Genomic DNA, 18,030 nt, shown 5'->3' with positions numbered 1-18,030 from the left:
TTCAACAAATTTCAGTTACGATGCATGATTTTGAACCACCTTGACGAACTGAGAAGAATGAGCTGTAGAACGAGGAGATCTGATCATTCTGTCAAAAGTTATAAGTGTTCAAAGTTTTGATCCTTGACGTATCCTTATGACGTACCCACTCACTAGCAAATAGTGAAATTGAATGTTTCTAATGGGTGATTCTCATAGAAAATAACCCTCGTGAGATGATTTCAGCCGAAATATGTATTTTTGTTAGGAAGGCCTTGAAAAGGTATTATAATTAAAAAATTGTATTTTGGCTGTGGAACATGATTCTCTATTTTTGGGTGTATTCCCCTTCCCCACACTACTAAATTCGAAAATTCCTAAGGAATCCTGTTCATAATGAATTGTTCTTTCACGTGATGTGTGGTTTTTATCTATACTAGAAAAATATTCAAGTTGTATAGGGTAGAAAAGGTAGGTTTGCATAATTTTGAAAACCCCTTAAAAAATACCCGTTTTTTGAAAATTCGTAGCTCCGGAACCAAAAATAGTAGAATCCTGCGCGACAACTCACTTTATTGGAAATTTTATTATCTTTAATTTTGTCGAGAATTATTTTTTCCAAAAACACTAAGTTTTTGAGATTAAATGGAAAAACTAAAAAAAGTCCGAAATGTTAGGGGTTTTTGGGGGTTTTGGGGGTGAAGACGCCCTCTGGCGTGTCAGAAAATTTCAGATTCGAATTCAGCGCCCCAAAATACATATAGAACCGTCGAGAAAAATTCTTTCGGGGCTGTTTCCTGAAAAACGACCATTTGACTGGACTAATATAGCCAGCTGTGAAATATAAACATGATATTTTAGAGAATTGTGTTCTGTTTATCAATAAATAAAAATAACGAGCGAATCTCGGTGCCCCGATATTGTAATATTAACGGTTCATTCTCATTTAAAATAATACATTATAGTTTATTAAGCAATAAATTATATTTTATAATTAATTTTCATAATTAGATAAAATATATGGTTAATTAATTATTAATTCTACATTGTTGAAAGACGATCTGGCAACAGAGCAAAGCGAGAAAGAGATAGTGCTATCCGCTTTGTTGAATGATAGACAAGGATAGCAATACCATTGCCAATCAAACACTGCCATTATAATGTAGAAGGCTGTGCAACTAGGTAGCTTTTCCATCTAGGATTTTAAAATAGAAATCCTAAATTATTGATAAAGCCTGATAGAGCGTGAATTGATAAATGCGTGAAAAAAATCATGAGAAATATTTTAATAATTTTCCCAAGTAAAATACAAATCGTTGTATACCATTAAAAGAAAATCAAAGTACCATGTTTTCAACTTTATTATAATAATTATGTTTCAACTATTAAATCATTTTCAAGTGGTTCACTCACTTGTAATTGACATTAATAATCGAAACATGTTGTGTGAAATAAATTAAAGTTGAGAACAGGGAACTTTGATTTTAAATTTTCAAATAAAAACGAGTAGTCCTTATCAAGAAAGTGAATAAACCAATAAAACATTGTGAAATACAAATTATAGTCTACGATACATTGGATATCGATACACTAAACGAAAAACTGATCTGCAAAAAAGAACATTGAGACAAACCATTTTTGGCAAGAGACTTGATGATGAGAAGGAGAGGCACCAGCATACGATTGTGGTTGAAGTAACGAGCACGCAGCAGATTATGGAACACTTTCACTCCATTCAGCAGCCGTGCTTTGATTGAGAATTTCGAGTCTGCAAAGTGGATTGAAACATAATTCAGAAAAACCAACGACACGACAGATAATTATTCAATATTTTTTCAAAATGTATGAAAATATTTACAACAAATCATTATTACTAAGATTAAGTTGTATTTTTGTGTAGTTGAGAAGTTGATATTGTGGTAATTATTCATATTGAATGAAAAAGACTAAGAAATTGTCAAAAACCACTGATTTATTGATAATTAGAAAGACCGGTTTCGGTTATTACACCATTGTCAATCTCTGATAAACTGATGAACATTCATTGTTTATCAGAGATTGACAATGGTGTAATAACCGAAACCGGTCTTTCTAATTATCAATAAATCAGTGGTTTTTTGACAATTTCTTAGTCTTTTTCATTCAATTAAGTTGTATCTTCATCAGGAACCTATCGTATTAAAACCGAAATATTGATAATCCATTGTCTCTTTTTTGTTTAGGGCTACTTGTAAATAGAAATAAAAATCTTAGTACCCTTTTTTGAATTATTTTATGAATAATGAATGTTGAAACATGTTGTGATAAAATAATTCAAAAAAGGGTACTGAGATTTTTATTTCTATTTATTGATAATCGATTTTTTATAAATCCAATACTTTGATCGTTTCTAGAATGATGATGACATTTTAATAGTTATTGGTATTAGGCTATACAAATTTAAAAATCATCAAGTTAATATACTGTAATAAGAATTATTCTAATTTTACAAGCTTATAAGTTTAGTTTAAATAAGAAACAGACAATAATTTTACATTACATCTCTTGTGTGATCAGTAAGAAGTATGAAAAACTTATGAATTTCAATCGTGAAAAGTTTCACGGTCCAAACGCAACCTCTTACCTGAATCATTGTGACTGCTGAAATAAGATGTAAGTTGTGAGTTCACGTCTGGACCGGGCTTGAAAATTCAATAATTGCGTATCTCATAATACAGTGTTCTGAAAAAAAGCGCCCATAAGTCAGGGCATGATTCCTCACATCAAAAGAAGAAAAAAGTTCTAATTAACATAGATCCGAACATGCTCAGTTACAAGTTATACAGGGTGAAAGATTTCGTCTGAATTTCTATTCCCCTGCTGAAACGAAGCCCTACGGGTATTTTTTGGCTGTTAATTGAGATGTACAATAAGCATAATTTATGTAAAATGAGCTGAAAATTGAATAGAACCGTTTCCAGACCTGAAGCTTTAGTAATTTTCAAGATAGGTGACGAAATACGCGAAACTTGGTCCCGAGAGCAAGTTCCTTTAAGGTTTGATACAGATATACTATGTTAAATATACAATAAACACAAAATAATTTCAGGAGAAATGTCAACAAAACATGCATTAGAGAACCCCTTGCTATTAGAAAAACTCAATCATTGGATGAATGTATGAAAACCATTGAAAAGACAAGCAGGACAGCTAAGTTGTGGCTGCAGCTTTTTCACACTATAGATTTAGCTCTTAATTTTGTGTATGCTGAGAGGACAGGAGATTGGATTATGCATTTAAAATGCACAACAGATATGCTTCCATATTTCCATGCATCAGGCCACTTGCCTTATGCAAAGTCTGCACATATTTATGCCCAAGAAATGACCAAAATAACTGAAAAACTCTCTGAAAAAGAATTAGATCTTTTCATCAACAAGGGATATTTTACTGTGAAAAGAACAACAAGATACTGGTCAGGAACATGGACAGACATGTGCATAGAGCAATGTCTGATGAGGCCAATGAAATCTGTAGGAGGACTCACTCATGGAAGGGGAATGAATGAAAGTACTGTGAATAAATGGATTCTTGGGACACCATACTTCATAAAGATTAATGAAGCATTAGAGGAGTTCTTAGACATTTCTATTACCTACAGTGAACAACATGTTGAGCTGAGAAAGTCAAGAAAACTCAGAGACCAAGCTGATATTGATAAGTTCACCACATGGTTCAGACAACACAATCCATTAAATAAGGAATCTGGAGAGCTAGTTTCATTATCATCTGGTTTCATCAGTGATGAGTCAGTCAACTGTGACCAAGCCTATGACATAGGTTGTGCTGCTATGAAGACAATGGTAGGAAAATCATTTGGGAAACTGACATAAAAAGAAAGGACATGGTTAAGACCCAACTAGCACACAAATTAGTTAAAGTCAGATCCAAAGAATACCAGTCAACTCTCAACAGCTCTTCAATAGAATACTCTGTGTGTGTGATAGCTCTCAAAAATTGAAATTGTATCTTGAATATGAACTGTCTTCACATCCACCATCTCTCTTCGACAATGTTTCACTAAGAAAAGGAACTAAATCATCTATCCTGAAAGTGTTTCAAGATGCTGTAATAGAGGAAGAAGAAATTGATCAAACAAATTTATGTGTGATTATTGATGGAGGATTTCTCCTTCATTATGTTCCCTGGCCACAAGACTCCACTTATGGAAATATCATACACATTTATCGAAAATATGTTGTAGAAAACTTTGGAGAAAATGTAACGGTTGTATTTGATGGCTATCCAGAAGACTGTACAACTAAACAAGAAGAGCAGAATAGAAGAGCAGCAAAAAAATCCTCAAATGACATAGATTTTGATAGGAACACAAAATGCTTAACATCAAAGGAAGAATTTTTAGGCAACAGAAGAAACAAGAAGAAGCTTATATTTTCAGTTTCTGAAGAGCTTATAAGTTCAAATATCAATACAATGTTGCAAAAGACGATGCTGATATTTCCATTGTGACGACTGGAATAGAGGAGCTGAAGAGACAAAAACTGTTATGTTGTATGGTACAGACACTGATTTGTTGATACTGTTGATAGCTCTTGCCCCTGAGAATCAAGAAATCTACTTCTGCAAACAGATAACAGGAAGATTGCATGGAAAAGTGTTCTACAGCATTTCAAAGATAATAGATAGGGTGAAAAATACAAGGAAGCTTTTACTGTTTGCTTATGCAATAACAGGCTGTGATACAACTTCTTCTTTTTCGGCCTTGGAAAAATAAAATCTTTAGAAATTGTTCAAAAATCAGAAGAAGCTCAAAGACAAGCATCAGTGTTCATTTGTGAAAATTCATCTAAAGAAGAACTGAAAAGAAATGGTGAAGATTTTATTCTGAATTTGTATGGCCAGAAAAAGCACACAAGCCTCAATGAAGCACGTTACTTCATGTTTACAAAACTAGCAAGAAAATCAAAACTCAGATCTAATTTTGATCTTGCTAAGCTTCCTCCAACGTCTGAAGCTGCACATCAACATATATTAGAGTGTATTTGCAAGTGCAGACATGGCTTGGAAATAGAATGGATGCTACAGATTGGGGCTGGAAGATGGAAATGGTGAAGAAAAATGGTGATCACAAGAAAAGTTTAAAACCGGTACAAAGCACCAAACCCTTTGCACCTGATGACCTTCTGCACCTTGTGTCTTGTAGCTGTAAGACATCATGTCTTAAATATTGTGGGTGTCGGAAAGTGGGACTTGATTGCTCTGCCATGTGTGAGCACTGTGATGGTCTTTCTTGCGAAAATAGTCCTAATATTGATGAATTATTGATCACGAGATTGAATTGGATTGTCAAGAACAGTAAAAGAAGGAAGAGAAGAAGAAGAAGAAGAAGAGAAGAAGAAGAAGAAGAAGAAGAAGAAGAAGAAGAAGAAGAAGAAAAGGAAATGAGGAGGAGGAAGAAGAGGCTCTAAAGATTTTCACAAAATTTGGAACATAGTAGGTTTATGATATAAAAATTCGATTTCAGTAGGTCTCATCCTTGGGAAAACTCGCTGAACGACATTAAAAGGATAAGTCATCCTTGGCTGAAACAGCTGTGGATAGTAAAAAAGTGAGTGAGCTAGTGAGTATGTGAAAAATCAAAATATCGCATCCCCGAAATTCATAAGATGACATATTTTATTAGTCCAGTCAAATGGTAGTTTTTCAGGAAACAGTCCCGAAAGAATTTTATTCATAGAAAAAGTGTCGAGACGGTGAAAATGAGGAAAATAAAGAAAATTTACTGAATCAAACGTATCTTACTTCTCGACTATATTTTTACAAAATACATTTACCTCACATGAAAGACCAAGTACCATTTTTTATAATTTCGGGTTACCGAGATACACAGTTTTGAATATAGAAATCGGCATTTTTTCTGTGTATTTAAATATGGGCTAAAATAGACTAAAATAGGAATTTTCTATTTTTTCAACAAATTTCAGTTACGATGCATGATTTTGAACCACCTTGACGAACTGAGAAGAATGAGCTGTAGAACGAGGAGATCTGATCATTCTGTCAAAAGTTATAAGTGTTCAAAGTTTTGATCCTTGCCGTATCCTTATGACGTACCCACTCACTAGGAAATACTGAAATTGAATGTTTCTAATGGGTGATTCTCATAGAAAATAACCCTCGTGAGATGATTTCAGCCGAAATATGTATTTTTTGTTAGGAAGGCCTTGAAAAGGTATTATAATTAAAAAATTGTATTTTGGCTGTGGAACATGATTCTCTATTTTTGGGTGTATTCCCCTTCCCCACACTACTAAATTCGAAAATTCCTAAGGAATCCTGTTCATAATGAATTGTTCTTTCACGTGATGTGTGGTTTTTATCTATACTAGAAAAATATTCAAGTTGTATAGGGTAGAAAGGTAGGTTTGCATAATTTTGAAAACCCCTTAAAAAATACCCGTTTTTTGAAAATTCGTAGCTCCGGAACCAAAAATAGTAGAATCCTGCGCGACAACTCACTTTATTGGAAATTTTATTATCTTTAATTTTGTCGAGAATTATTTTTTCCAAAAACACTAAGTTTTTGAGATTAAATGGAAAAACTAAAAAAGTCCGAAATGTTTGGGTTTTTTGAGGGTTTTGGGAGTGAAGCCGCCCTCTGGCGTGTCAGAAAATTTCAGATTCGAATTCAGCGCCCCAAAATACATATAGAACCGTCGAGAAAATTCTTTCGGGGCTGTTTCCTGAAAAACGACCATTTGACTGGACTAATATAGCCAGCTGTGAAATATAACATGATATTTTAGAGAATTGTGTTCTGTTTATCAATAAATAAAAATAACGAGCGAATCTCGGTGCCCCGATATTGTAATATTAACGGTTCATTCTCATTTAAAATAATACATTATAGTTTATCAAGCAATAAATTATATTTTATAATTAATTTTCATAATTAGATAAAATATATGGTTAATTAATTATTAATTCTACATTGTTGAAAGACGATCTGGCAACAGAGCAAAGCGAGAAAGAGATAGTGCTATCCGCTTTGTTGAATGATAGACAAGGATAGCAATACCATTGCCAATCAAACACTGCCATTATAATGTAGAAGGCTGTGCAACTAGGTAGCTTTTCCATCTAGGATTTTAAAATAGAAATCCTAAATTATTGATAAAGCCTGATAGAGCGTGAATTGATAAATGCGTGAAAAAAATCATGAGAAATATTTTAATAATTTTCCCAAGTAAAATACAAATCGTTGTATACCATTAAAAGAAAATCAAAGTACCATGTTTTCAACTTTATTATAATAATTATGTTTCAACTATTAAATCATTTTCAAGTGGTTCACTCACTTGTAATTGACATTAATAATCGAAACATGTTGTGTGAAATAAATTAAAGTTGAGAACAGGGAACTTTGATTTTAAATTTTCAAATAAAAACGAGTAGTCCTTATCAAGAAAGTGAATAAACCAATAAAACATTGTGAAATACAAATTATAGTCTACGATACATTGGATATCGATACACTAAACGAAAAACTGATCTGCAAAAAAGAACATTGAGACAAACCATTTTTGGCAAGAGACTTGATGATGAGAAGGAGAGGCACCAGCATACGATTGTGGTTGAAGTAACGAGCACGCAGCAGATTATGGAACACTTTCACTCCATTCAGCAGCCGTGCTTTGATTGAGAATTTCGAGTCTGCAAAGTGGATTGAAACATAATTCAGAAAAACCAACGACACGACAGATAATTATTCAATATTTTTTCAAAATGTATGAAAATATTTACAACAAATCATTATTACTAAGATTAAGTTGTATTTTTGTGTAGTTGAGAAGTTGATATTGTGGTAATTATTCATATTGAATGAAAAAGACTAAGAAATTGTCAAAAAACCACTGATTTATTGATAATTAGAAAGACCGGTTTCGGTTATTACACCATTGTCAATCTCTGATAAACTGATGAACATTCATTGTTTATCAGAGATTGACAATGGTGTAATAACCGAAACCGGTCTTTCTAATTATCAATAAATCAGTGGTTTTTTGACAATTTCTTAGTCTTTTTCATTCAATTAAGTTGTATCTTCATCAGGAACCTATCGTATTAAAACCGAAATATTGATAATCCATTGTCTCTTTTTTGTTTAGGGCTACTTGTAATATAAATAGAAATAAAAATCTTAGTACCCTTTTTTGAATTACTTTATGAATAATGAATGTTGAAACATGTTGTAATAAAATAATTCAAAAAAAGGTACTGAGATTTTTATTTCTATTTATTGATAATCGATTTTTTATAAATCCAATACTTTGATCGTTTCTAGAATGATGATGACATTTTAATAGTTATTGGTATTAGGCTATACAAATTTAAAAATCATCAAGTTAATATACTGTAATAAGAATTATTCTAATTTTACAAGCTTATAAGTTTAGTTTAAATAAGAAACAGACAATAATTTTACATTACATCTCTTGTGTGATCAGTAAGAAGTATAAAAAACTTATGAATTTCAATCGTGAAAAGTTTCACGGTCCAAACGCAACCTCTTACCTGAATCATTGTGACTGCTGAAATAAGATGTAAGTTGTGAGTTCACGTCTGGACCGGGCTTGAAAATTCAATAATTGCGTATCTCATAATACAGTGTTCTGAAAAAAAGCGCCCATAAGTCAGGGCATGATTCCTCACATCAAAAGAAGAAAAAAGTTCTAATTAACATAGATCCGAACATGCTCAGTTACAAGTTATACAGGGTGAAAGATTTCGTCTGAATTTCTATTCCCCTGCTGAAACGAAGCCCTACGGGTATTTTTTGGCTGTTAATTGAGATGTACAATAAGCATAATTTATGTAAAATGAGCTGAAAATTGAATAGAACCGTTTCCAGACCTGAAGCTTTAGTAATTTTCAAGATAGGTGACGAAATACGCGAAACTTGGTCCCGAGAGCAAGTTCCTTTAAGGTTTGATACAGATATACTATGTTAAATATACAATAAACACAAAATAATTTTTTACAGAACTTGTAGAAAATTTAATTTCGAAGAGAAAGATGTAGACTTGTCTATTTTTCATGCGTTTTGTATGTAATTAATGATTTTTTTTTTCAAGACTATTATAGACTTATTCTACATGTTTCTCTTCGAAATAAAATTTTCTACAAGTTCTGTAAAAATTATTTTGTGTTTATTGTACATTTAACACAGTAAATCTGTTTCAAACCATAAAGGAACTTGTTTTTCGGGACCAAGATTCGCGTATTTCGTCACATATCTTGAAAATTACTGTAGCTACAGGTCTGGAAACGGTTCTATTCAATTTTTCAGTTCATTTTGCATAAAGTACGCTAAATTTTACAATTAACAGCCAACAAATACCCTTAGGACTTCATTTCAGCAGGGGCACAGAAATTCAGACGAAATCTTCCACCCTGTATAACTTGTAACTAAGCATTTTCGGACCTATGTTAATTAGAACGTTTTTCTTCTTTTGATGTGAGGAATCATGCCCTGACTTATGGGCACCTTTTATCAGAACACTCTGTATATTCAATATTATGGAAAAATCAAATTATACCGATGAACCATGATCATAGAGTATGTAATAAATATATAAAACCTAGATAATGTTCTGACCTTTTGGTGAGATTTGTCCTAGAATCCAGAGTAATTCTTGCATTAGCACCTCGGACTGTCCGACTTCCCTTGAATTCAGAGATATGACAAGTTTGACGAATACTTGAGTGGCATTCATGTCCACTAAGCGTCGCATTGTTGGTCCTCGCATACTTCCTGTAACCATCAATAATAACCGAAATTAGAATATAACATTAAGGTAGTACAATGAAACTGCAATCACATAGAAATATAGAGTATATTCTTAAAAGCCTGTTATTAATGCAACGTTTTTACAAAATTCTAGTGGAGACTACATATTGACCTGCAAATTAACTTTACAAACCATTCCCTGGCTAGGTTTAAAAGCAGTATGAAGTAACATAATGAAAATTATCAGATCGTTGATATAATTTCTTATTTTGATATTAAAGTCACAATCAATTATTCTTTCTGTTCTCTTGAATGTTATTGAAATTGTCAACTTTAAGTCATGATTTACAACAAATTATCAAGCAATACTATGCAAAAAAACAATATAAATGTATTTACCTATATACCTATATTATTGAATCATATAGAATAATTTGTTGTAAGAATATTACTTTCACAATTGTATTGAATTGAAGAAGAACGAGCATTTCATCTTAGAAGATTTGCTAGAAAAAATTGCAAGATTCTACGGAAACGTCTATTCCAGAATATTATAATTAATTAGATTCAAACAAATTCATCTATAGAGTATAAAAACACACAGAACTCAGCTTAAATTACTAGTATGAAGTTAATCCATCATTCTAATAGTTAAAAAATTGAATTTATTTGTTTTAAAGGGAATTTCAACTTCATATAATTTCATTAAGACTGTTCGGTACACTTTTTTTCATTATTTAGAATTTATAATTTTTTCCAATACAATTGTTAGTGAGAAAAAGTGGCAACTGAAATTTTTAAGTGGTCTAATAAAGGTTGTTGAAGTGTTGAACGCCGTTTTATTTTCAGATCATGAACGGTTTCGAATTTTCCATCTGAGTTTTTTTTTAATATATTCAGAATATCAATGGCTTTGTTCTAATATTCGTTTTTTGCAATTTATGACAAAATAAACAAGTTATCGAATTTAGAAAAAATGTTACTTTTTTATTTATGAACGATATGGGGAATAACATGTTTTAGTTTGGAAAGATACATTTTTTGAATTTTTAAGAGAATTTCTGTTAATACAGTCGAACCCGTTTATGTTCTGGAAAGAAAACGGAATCTGGAAAATTAGCACTTCAACAACCCATAACTCGCTTATTACACCACTTGAAAATTTCAGTTGCCACTTTTTCTCACTCTTATAAAATGATCCTATAGTCCAGGCAATGAATGCTCAAAAAAGGGTATAGAGGGAAATGTTTGGAAGACAATTTTTGACCCCTCAGATCTGTTAAGGGTAGTAAGGAAGTAAACATAGAAAAAGTCCCCACTCCTACCCCCTGTGCTAAGGAGGTGGGGGTGGTTTAAAGGTACCATTTTTTGGTTTCTCGGATAAAACTCAAAACCTATGTATCTTAAGTACTTAACTGTCATATAACAAATTTAAAGCTTACATAATTTCCTATAATATTCATCCTATAACTTTTTTCATATCTCCTTGTTTCCGAGATATCCGCTCTTGAAGGTGTGTAATTGTTAAAGTAACAGGTTTTTATCCAATTTTTTGCTCTTTCAGGGCTTATAACTCTCCAACAATGCATCATAAAAACTGATACTTATCATAGGTTTGTAGAGCATTGAATTCTCTTCGAAATGATGTATTATTTCACTATTCCAAGTTTTTCTTTCATTGTTATTGCAGCTTCTAAGTAGGGGGTGGAATTTTCATTGCTGCAACAAGTGTCAACTCAGCGGTTCCACACCTTCAACAGAGGGGATAAAGATGCGCACTTTTGCTATGTTCACCTACTAACTAGTCCAAATCAAGCTGGAAAGTCAAAAATTGTGTCAGAGACACTCCCTTCAAATGTCATTGTCGAACGATCAATTGTTACAGCAATGAAAATTTCACCTCCAATAATGAAGCTGCTATAACAATGAAAGGAAAACTTGGAATAGTGAAATAATAAATAATTTCGAAGAGAATTCAATGCTCTACAAACCTATGATAAGTATCAGTTTTTATGATGCATTGTTGGATAGTTATAAGCTCTGAAAGAGCAAAACATTGGATAAAAACGTGTTACTTAAACAATTACACACCTTCAAGAGCGAATATCTCGGGAACTGTTGGGAATATCACAAAATTACACTCAACAAAAGGTGTAGAGAATTAATCAAGCTTCATTTTTGAATAGCTATTTATGTCGATTGGATGCATTGTTCTCAAGATATTAGCGTGGAAGCAAATCGCTGAAAAATGCAAATTTAAACCATCCTCATCGCCTTAGCACATGAGTTAGGAATGGGGACTTTTGATATGTTCTCCTCCTAGCTAGTCTCAACAAAGCTGCAAAGTCGAAAATTTTGTTTAAAACATTCCCTCCAAATTCCTTTGACAATTGGTCTATTGTTGCAAAAATGGAGATTCCACACTCATCACTAATGCTGCTGCTAAAGGTGTGGGGAAATTCGTAAAAGTGTGAATTTTACATTGAATTGAAGAGAATTTAATGTTCTATGAGCTCATAATCAACATAGATTTCTCCCATCGATTTTTAAAAAGTTATAAGAGTAAAAATAGAAAAAAATTTGGCAAATGTGTTTGTTTCAAAAATGTCACACCTTCAAGAGCGGATATCTCGGAAACAAGGAGATATGAAAAAAGTTATAGGATGAATATTATAGGAAATTATGTAAGCTTTAAATTTGTTATATGACAGTTAAGTACTTAAGATACATAGGTTTTGATTTTTATCCGAGAAAACAAAAAATGGTACCTTTAAACCACCCCCACCCCCTTAACACAGTGGGTAGGGGTGGGGACTTTTGACTTGTTTACCTCCTAACTACCCTCAACAGATCTGCGGGTTCAAAAATTGTCTTCCCAACTTTTCCATCTATAAAATTTCCTTGACTGGACTACTAACAATTGTATTGAAAAAGGTTATCAAATTTAAATAATGAAAAAAGTGTACCTAACAGCCTTAAATGATCTATTGGGAAAAACTTATTTGTCATACATGCATGTTTCATGAGGATAATATTTACAAATTGAATTGGAAAGGGGAGTATTATCACCTCTTCCTAGAACAAGATCTACTATTTACGTACAACATTCTTCTGACTACTACAAGGTACCCAATATAATCAAGCATGCTTAGGATGCATTGAATGAATATTGTTCGACAAACCTTACTTGATAGTTCATTTATTTGCTTTTTAGGTCTCTGATTTTTAAATAACTTGAAAACTAATCGCCTATCCTTCGACTCCAACTGAGTTTTATTGCACTTTCCCATAAACGTATGGCAGTTTAAGCACTTTGGACAAAAATACAAACAAAATAATGAAACAAGTATAATACAAAAACAAATATTAATACAACATAATTTATTAGCAAACCGGAAAAGAATTGACAACTAAACGAGAGGGCTACTTCCTAGATAAAAAAAGCGCAAATGTCATCTTCAATATAGTTTCATGCTTTAATTGAAACAATTTTATTAGCCTAGCATTCAAAAACACAAGCGAATCAAGAAAATACGAGAATATGTTCTAATAAGTGTTGAACTGGATGTGTAAAATCGTTAAAATAGCGAAAGAAACATGATTTTAATGTAACATGAGAACTTACAGAAAAAGTAAAAAAAACTCTATCAGGTGATTTCAAAAGGCGTCAATCAAAACTTTATTTCTGATCACTTGCAAGATTGAAAAAATGATAGGAAATTGAACTTTGATCCGCGTTTACGCAAATAGCCTGATTGCAACACGTATTTTTTAATTATTTTCTACAATAAACCACAGATCGGGGGCGAAAAACTAAGGATACCTTGGACTATTTCTCACTCAAATGTAATAACATTATAAAGTCTGAAATATGGAAATGTCTTTTAGGTTTTCACTCTAACAAAAGTTTCAGTCCAAAAACATTTATAAACTATACTTTTTAATTTAGATGTTTCAAATACAACATGATGGAAAACAACAACAACAATACATGAAAACATAAGAAGTTAGTTAATAGGAAAATCTTAGACAAATACAAAGTAACCTGGAAACAACTATAGTCCGGGCGCAAATGTACTAAAAAAGGCACTCCGTGGTCATTTTCGGGTAACAGCCAAGGAAGATGTCTCAATTTCTTCCTTAGGACCCCTTAGGACCACTATAATGTGAATTCGACTGATCATCATTGCGTTTCTCATTATACTAGTCCTAAGGAAGAAATTGAGACATCTTCCACGGCTGTTACCCAAAAATGACCAAGGAAATACATTTGCACCCGGATTACCAGTTTTTTCAAAATTACACCAAATTTAATAGAAGCAAAACCAGGTATAGGGGACCAAAGTTCGAACGCGAGCGCTCTTGTGAGAAGATAATTGTGTGAAGATCACACGATAGAGGCTGAGGGCCTAATTTTGAATTTGAAATTATCTCAATTTGAATGAAGTTGTTTGATTTTTTGACATTATTACGACCGCTAGCGCTTCCATGAAGAAGATATGAATCTCTTCTAGAAAATTCCGCCACCAGGGATTGCGTTAGTTGACGCAAGTTCTTTAGCCAAATTCTGTTCCCCTATACAATATAAAGATAAATGTATTCTATGGGATAGTAGAGCAAACTTGATGGAACAAAAATAGACAATTGAAAATGAACAATCAATGGATAAATGATTAAACAATAAAACCGATGTCAACAAACAAAAACGGACAGAAAAATCGAAATAAAAATTTACACTATAAACAGAGATGTGAATTTAATTTCACCTCAAAATCAAAATTATTTTAAGGGAAAGTTTTTGGAATAATAAAGCAGATTCAATAGAACAAAACTGGATAAAATAAACAAGAAAACTTGAATTTTGATAAAACTTGAATATTATCTAAAACTGAATTTTGAAGCAGATTTGATAAAAGCGCAAGCGGACAGACAATAGAGAGCGCTCAGAACGGCCGAATGTAATCGACTTTTTGCGATGAGAGCGACGAAAACGTGGAACTCACCAGTTTTGTGCGCGATGCATTCGCGGATTGTGCCTGCCACGCTTGCAGCAGTTACATGGTCTCGAACACTCTACGGAGAGCAGAGCAGGACACATCCAGGTTAGTATGACACTCAACACACACAAGCACCACACACAACGCACAACAATCACACAATTCGAATAACAGTGATTGATCAAACAAACAAGATTCTTCATTGTATTGGTTGTTCAAATTTGTGTTTAATTATGTGTTCATCTACGAATGGTAGACACTACCTAATTTTACAAATAAATATTATAAGACGTGTTCATTAATGTGGTCTGCTCAGATCTTAGTCGAATATATTCTCCTCTTTTCAGGTTGATTTACATAGCACATTAGTTATAGCATGACAAGAACACATAAATCTAATATTCAACCATTTTATAGCTATATCACCTGAGAAATATTTATGCACATCTATGTTTAATGGCTCATATAATATGCCATATATAGTTCATGTAGGTATACGTTGGGATATTTACAATAGCACAATGTTTTAATATCAGTAAAATAGTTCAGGAATATTATCAGTATATTGAAAGAATTGTTTCAACTCATACTGATGATATTATTATCACGAACTGTAAACACAACAACTCATATTATGAAAATATTCTTCAGGCATGCAGAAAAATATATTGAAATATCTTTATATGTGAACTGTTCATATCCCAATGTGAACATAATTGATTACCTTACTCATTTTATGAGCTGATTCAACTTGAAAATTCCCCTGAATACAGTATTTCTAAATTAACAAAAGTAGAACAAATGCAATGATGACATAAACTTACATCTTACCAATCGAGATGATCACTGTTATTCGAATTATATTGATTAATTTGAAAACATGGACCAATGATAAATGTCTATAGATGCCGTGAATGTTATATCGAGAGAAAAAGAAATACAGGGTGTTTCAGAAGTAGTGTCGAGAATTTTAGGGTATTGTACCTGGATGCTAGGAGACTACAAATGTCATATTTGAAGTGTCCAAAACTCAGCGGTTATCCTTATAGCTGCCATTTTGTTTTTTTCACTTAAAAATTTTTATCTCAAGAACGAAATGTTGTATTGATCTGAAATTTGGCATGAATATTTATGCTATAAAGACTCAACTATAAAAAATAAAAAAAAAATTTTTCGTTGAAATTTTTCAAAATGGCGGCCATTTTAAATTTTTGATGGCGAATATCTCGAAAACCGTCCATTTTACAGAAAATTTACAAGAGACAAAAAAGTTAGCAAATTTTTTCACAATTCCAATGATACCTATTTATTAAGATTGGTCGAAGAATAACAGAGAAATTAATTTTTTTCGTACTGCATGCATGACCACTTTTCACCATTTAAAGATCAATATTAATTTTTTAATTCCAGATGTATTTAAGATGAAGCTTTGAAACTCAGTATGGCTCCATATGGGCAAACAGATGATTTTACAATGGTTTTCAGATGATAATGTTTGTCTTGTAAAAGTATTGTTGTTTCATTAAAAGTAAAGAACCAGATGTAGTGCTTCTATTTCTTAGTCTCACGTTTCCTAGGTCTTATTTCTATCTTAAATTTCCAGTTTCAATATTTTCTTACGTTGCTTCTACACAAATATTCAATTATTGTAATGGAATTTAGTTCGCTGGAGTACGCCGATATTCACTTCATGTATGGAGCAGCTCTTGGCAATGCGACCGAAGCAAGAAGAATGTATGCAGCTGCATTTCCAAACCGCCGTCTCCCTTCCGACAAGGTGTTCACAAGAACTCACAATCGGCTGAGAGAAGTTGGTTCATTTGAACGGAACAGGGTAATTGCTGGTAGGCCTCGAGCAGTTCGAAATGTTGCTTTTGAAGAGGAAGTATTGCAGAAATTCGATTTCAATCCTAGAACGAGTACGAGAGCAGTTGCAAAGCAAATCAATTCAAGTGCTTCTTCTGTGTGGCGTGTACTAAACAAGGAAAGACTTCACCCCTTCCGCTTTCAAAAAGTTCACTCATTGGTTGAACGCGACTATGAGCCAAGAGTAAACTGTGCCCGTTGGTTTCTTCAGCAAGACATTATCCAACCAAATTTTCTAGAAAATGTGTTATTTACCGATGAGTCCAGTTTTACAAGAGAAGGAATCTTCAACTCTCGCAACAGTCACGTCTGGGCCTTAGACAATCCTCATGAGGTCAAAGTGCGTGGTTATCAGCATAGATTTTCGCTGAATGTTTGGGTGGGTATCTTAGGTAATCGCGTGATTGGACCATACATTCTTCCTAATCGTCTGAATTCTCCCACGTACATTACTTTTTTAAGAGACATACTACCAGAACTTTTGGAAGATGTGCCTCTTGCAAACAGATATATATTTGGTTTCAACATGATGGTGCCCCTGCTCATTTCGGAATGTTGTTACGGACTTTCTGAACATGACCTATCGTCAGCGGTGGATTGGGCGGGGTGGACCAGTACCGTGGCCCGCACGTTCACCTGACCTCAACCCTTTAGATTTTTTTTTCTGGGGCCATATGAAAGACCTTGTTTACAGCACGCCAGTAGAAAACGAAGAAGACCTTGTGGCAAGAGTGGTTGCTGCAGCAGGTGCCATTCAAGATGATGAAAATGCTTTTATAGCAGTTCGACGGTCCATGATTGAAAGGTGCAGACTGTCAAGTCTGTCCGTCAACTAATCAAGTTGAAGGACGGCATTTTGAGCAATTGCTGCATTAGTATCAGTGAACCGATTTGAGTGAAATTAATATTTTTCAATGTAAAATAAAATTTGGAGGAAAGTTATTCTTGTATATTTCTGTAATAAGAACGGTTTTCATGAAATTATAAAAAAAAATAATATTGATCTTTAAATGGTGAAAAGTGGTCATGCATGCAGTACGAAAAAAATTAATTTCTCTGTTATTCTTCGACCAATCTTAATAAATTAGGTATCATTGGAATCGTGAAAAGATTTGCTAACTTTTTTGTCTCTTGTAAATTTTCTGTAAAATGGACGGTTTTCAAGATATTCGCCATCAAAAATTTAAAAGGGCCGCCATTTTGAAAAATTTCAACGAAAAAATTGTTTTTTATTTTTTATAGTTGAGTCTTTATAGCATAAATATTCATGCCAAATTTCAGATCAATACAACATTTCGTTCTTGAGATAAAAATTTTTAAGTGAAAAAAACAAAATGGCAGCTATAAGGATAACCGCTGAGTTTTGGACACTTCAAATATGACATTTGTAGTCTCCTA

The 18,030-nt window shown here is 32.9% G+C and overlaps 2 protein-coding genes across 2 annotated transcripts in view; one reads left to right on the top strand and one right to left on the bottom strand.

Annotated features, from left to right (window-relative positions):
* LOC111054562 (cytosolic carboxypeptidase 1) overlaps window positions 1-18,030 on the bottom strand; it is a 151,917-nt gene that overhangs the window by 81,856 nt on the left and 52,031 nt on the right. The window contains exons 5-8 of the mRNA XM_039420150.1: window positions 14,773-14,842; window positions 9,638-9,793; window positions 7,558-7,692; window positions 1,613-1,798 (exon numbers count right to left, since the gene is read on the bottom strand). Coding sequence (XP_039276084.1) covers window positions 1,613-1,798; window positions 7,558-7,692; window positions 9,638-9,793; window positions 14,773-14,842 — 547 coding nt within the window. The remainder of the gene's footprint in view (window positions 1-1,612; window positions 1,799-7,557; window positions 7,693-9,637; window positions 9,794-14,772; window positions 14,843-18,030) is intronic.
* On the top strand, window positions 3,146-4,446 carry LOC120350113. Its single transcript, XM_039422478.1, has 2 exons — window positions 3,146-3,821; window positions 3,962-4,446. Exons 1-2 carry the CDS (start codon window positions 3,249-3,251, stop codon window positions 3,977-3,979), a joined length of 591 nt encoding a protein of 196 aa, XP_039278412.1. The 5' UTR covers window positions 3,146-3,248; the 3' UTR covers window positions 3,980-4,446.

This window comes from Nilaparvata lugens, chromosome 2, assembly GCF_014356525.2.
Source record: "Nilaparvata lugens isolate BPH chromosome 2, ASM1435652v1, whole genome shotgun sequence".
Taxonomy (NCBI): Eukaryota; Metazoa; Arthropoda; class Insecta; order Hemiptera; family Delphacidae; genus Nilaparvata; species Nilaparvata lugens.
This window is presented reverse-complemented; position numbering and strand designations above follow the sequence as displayed.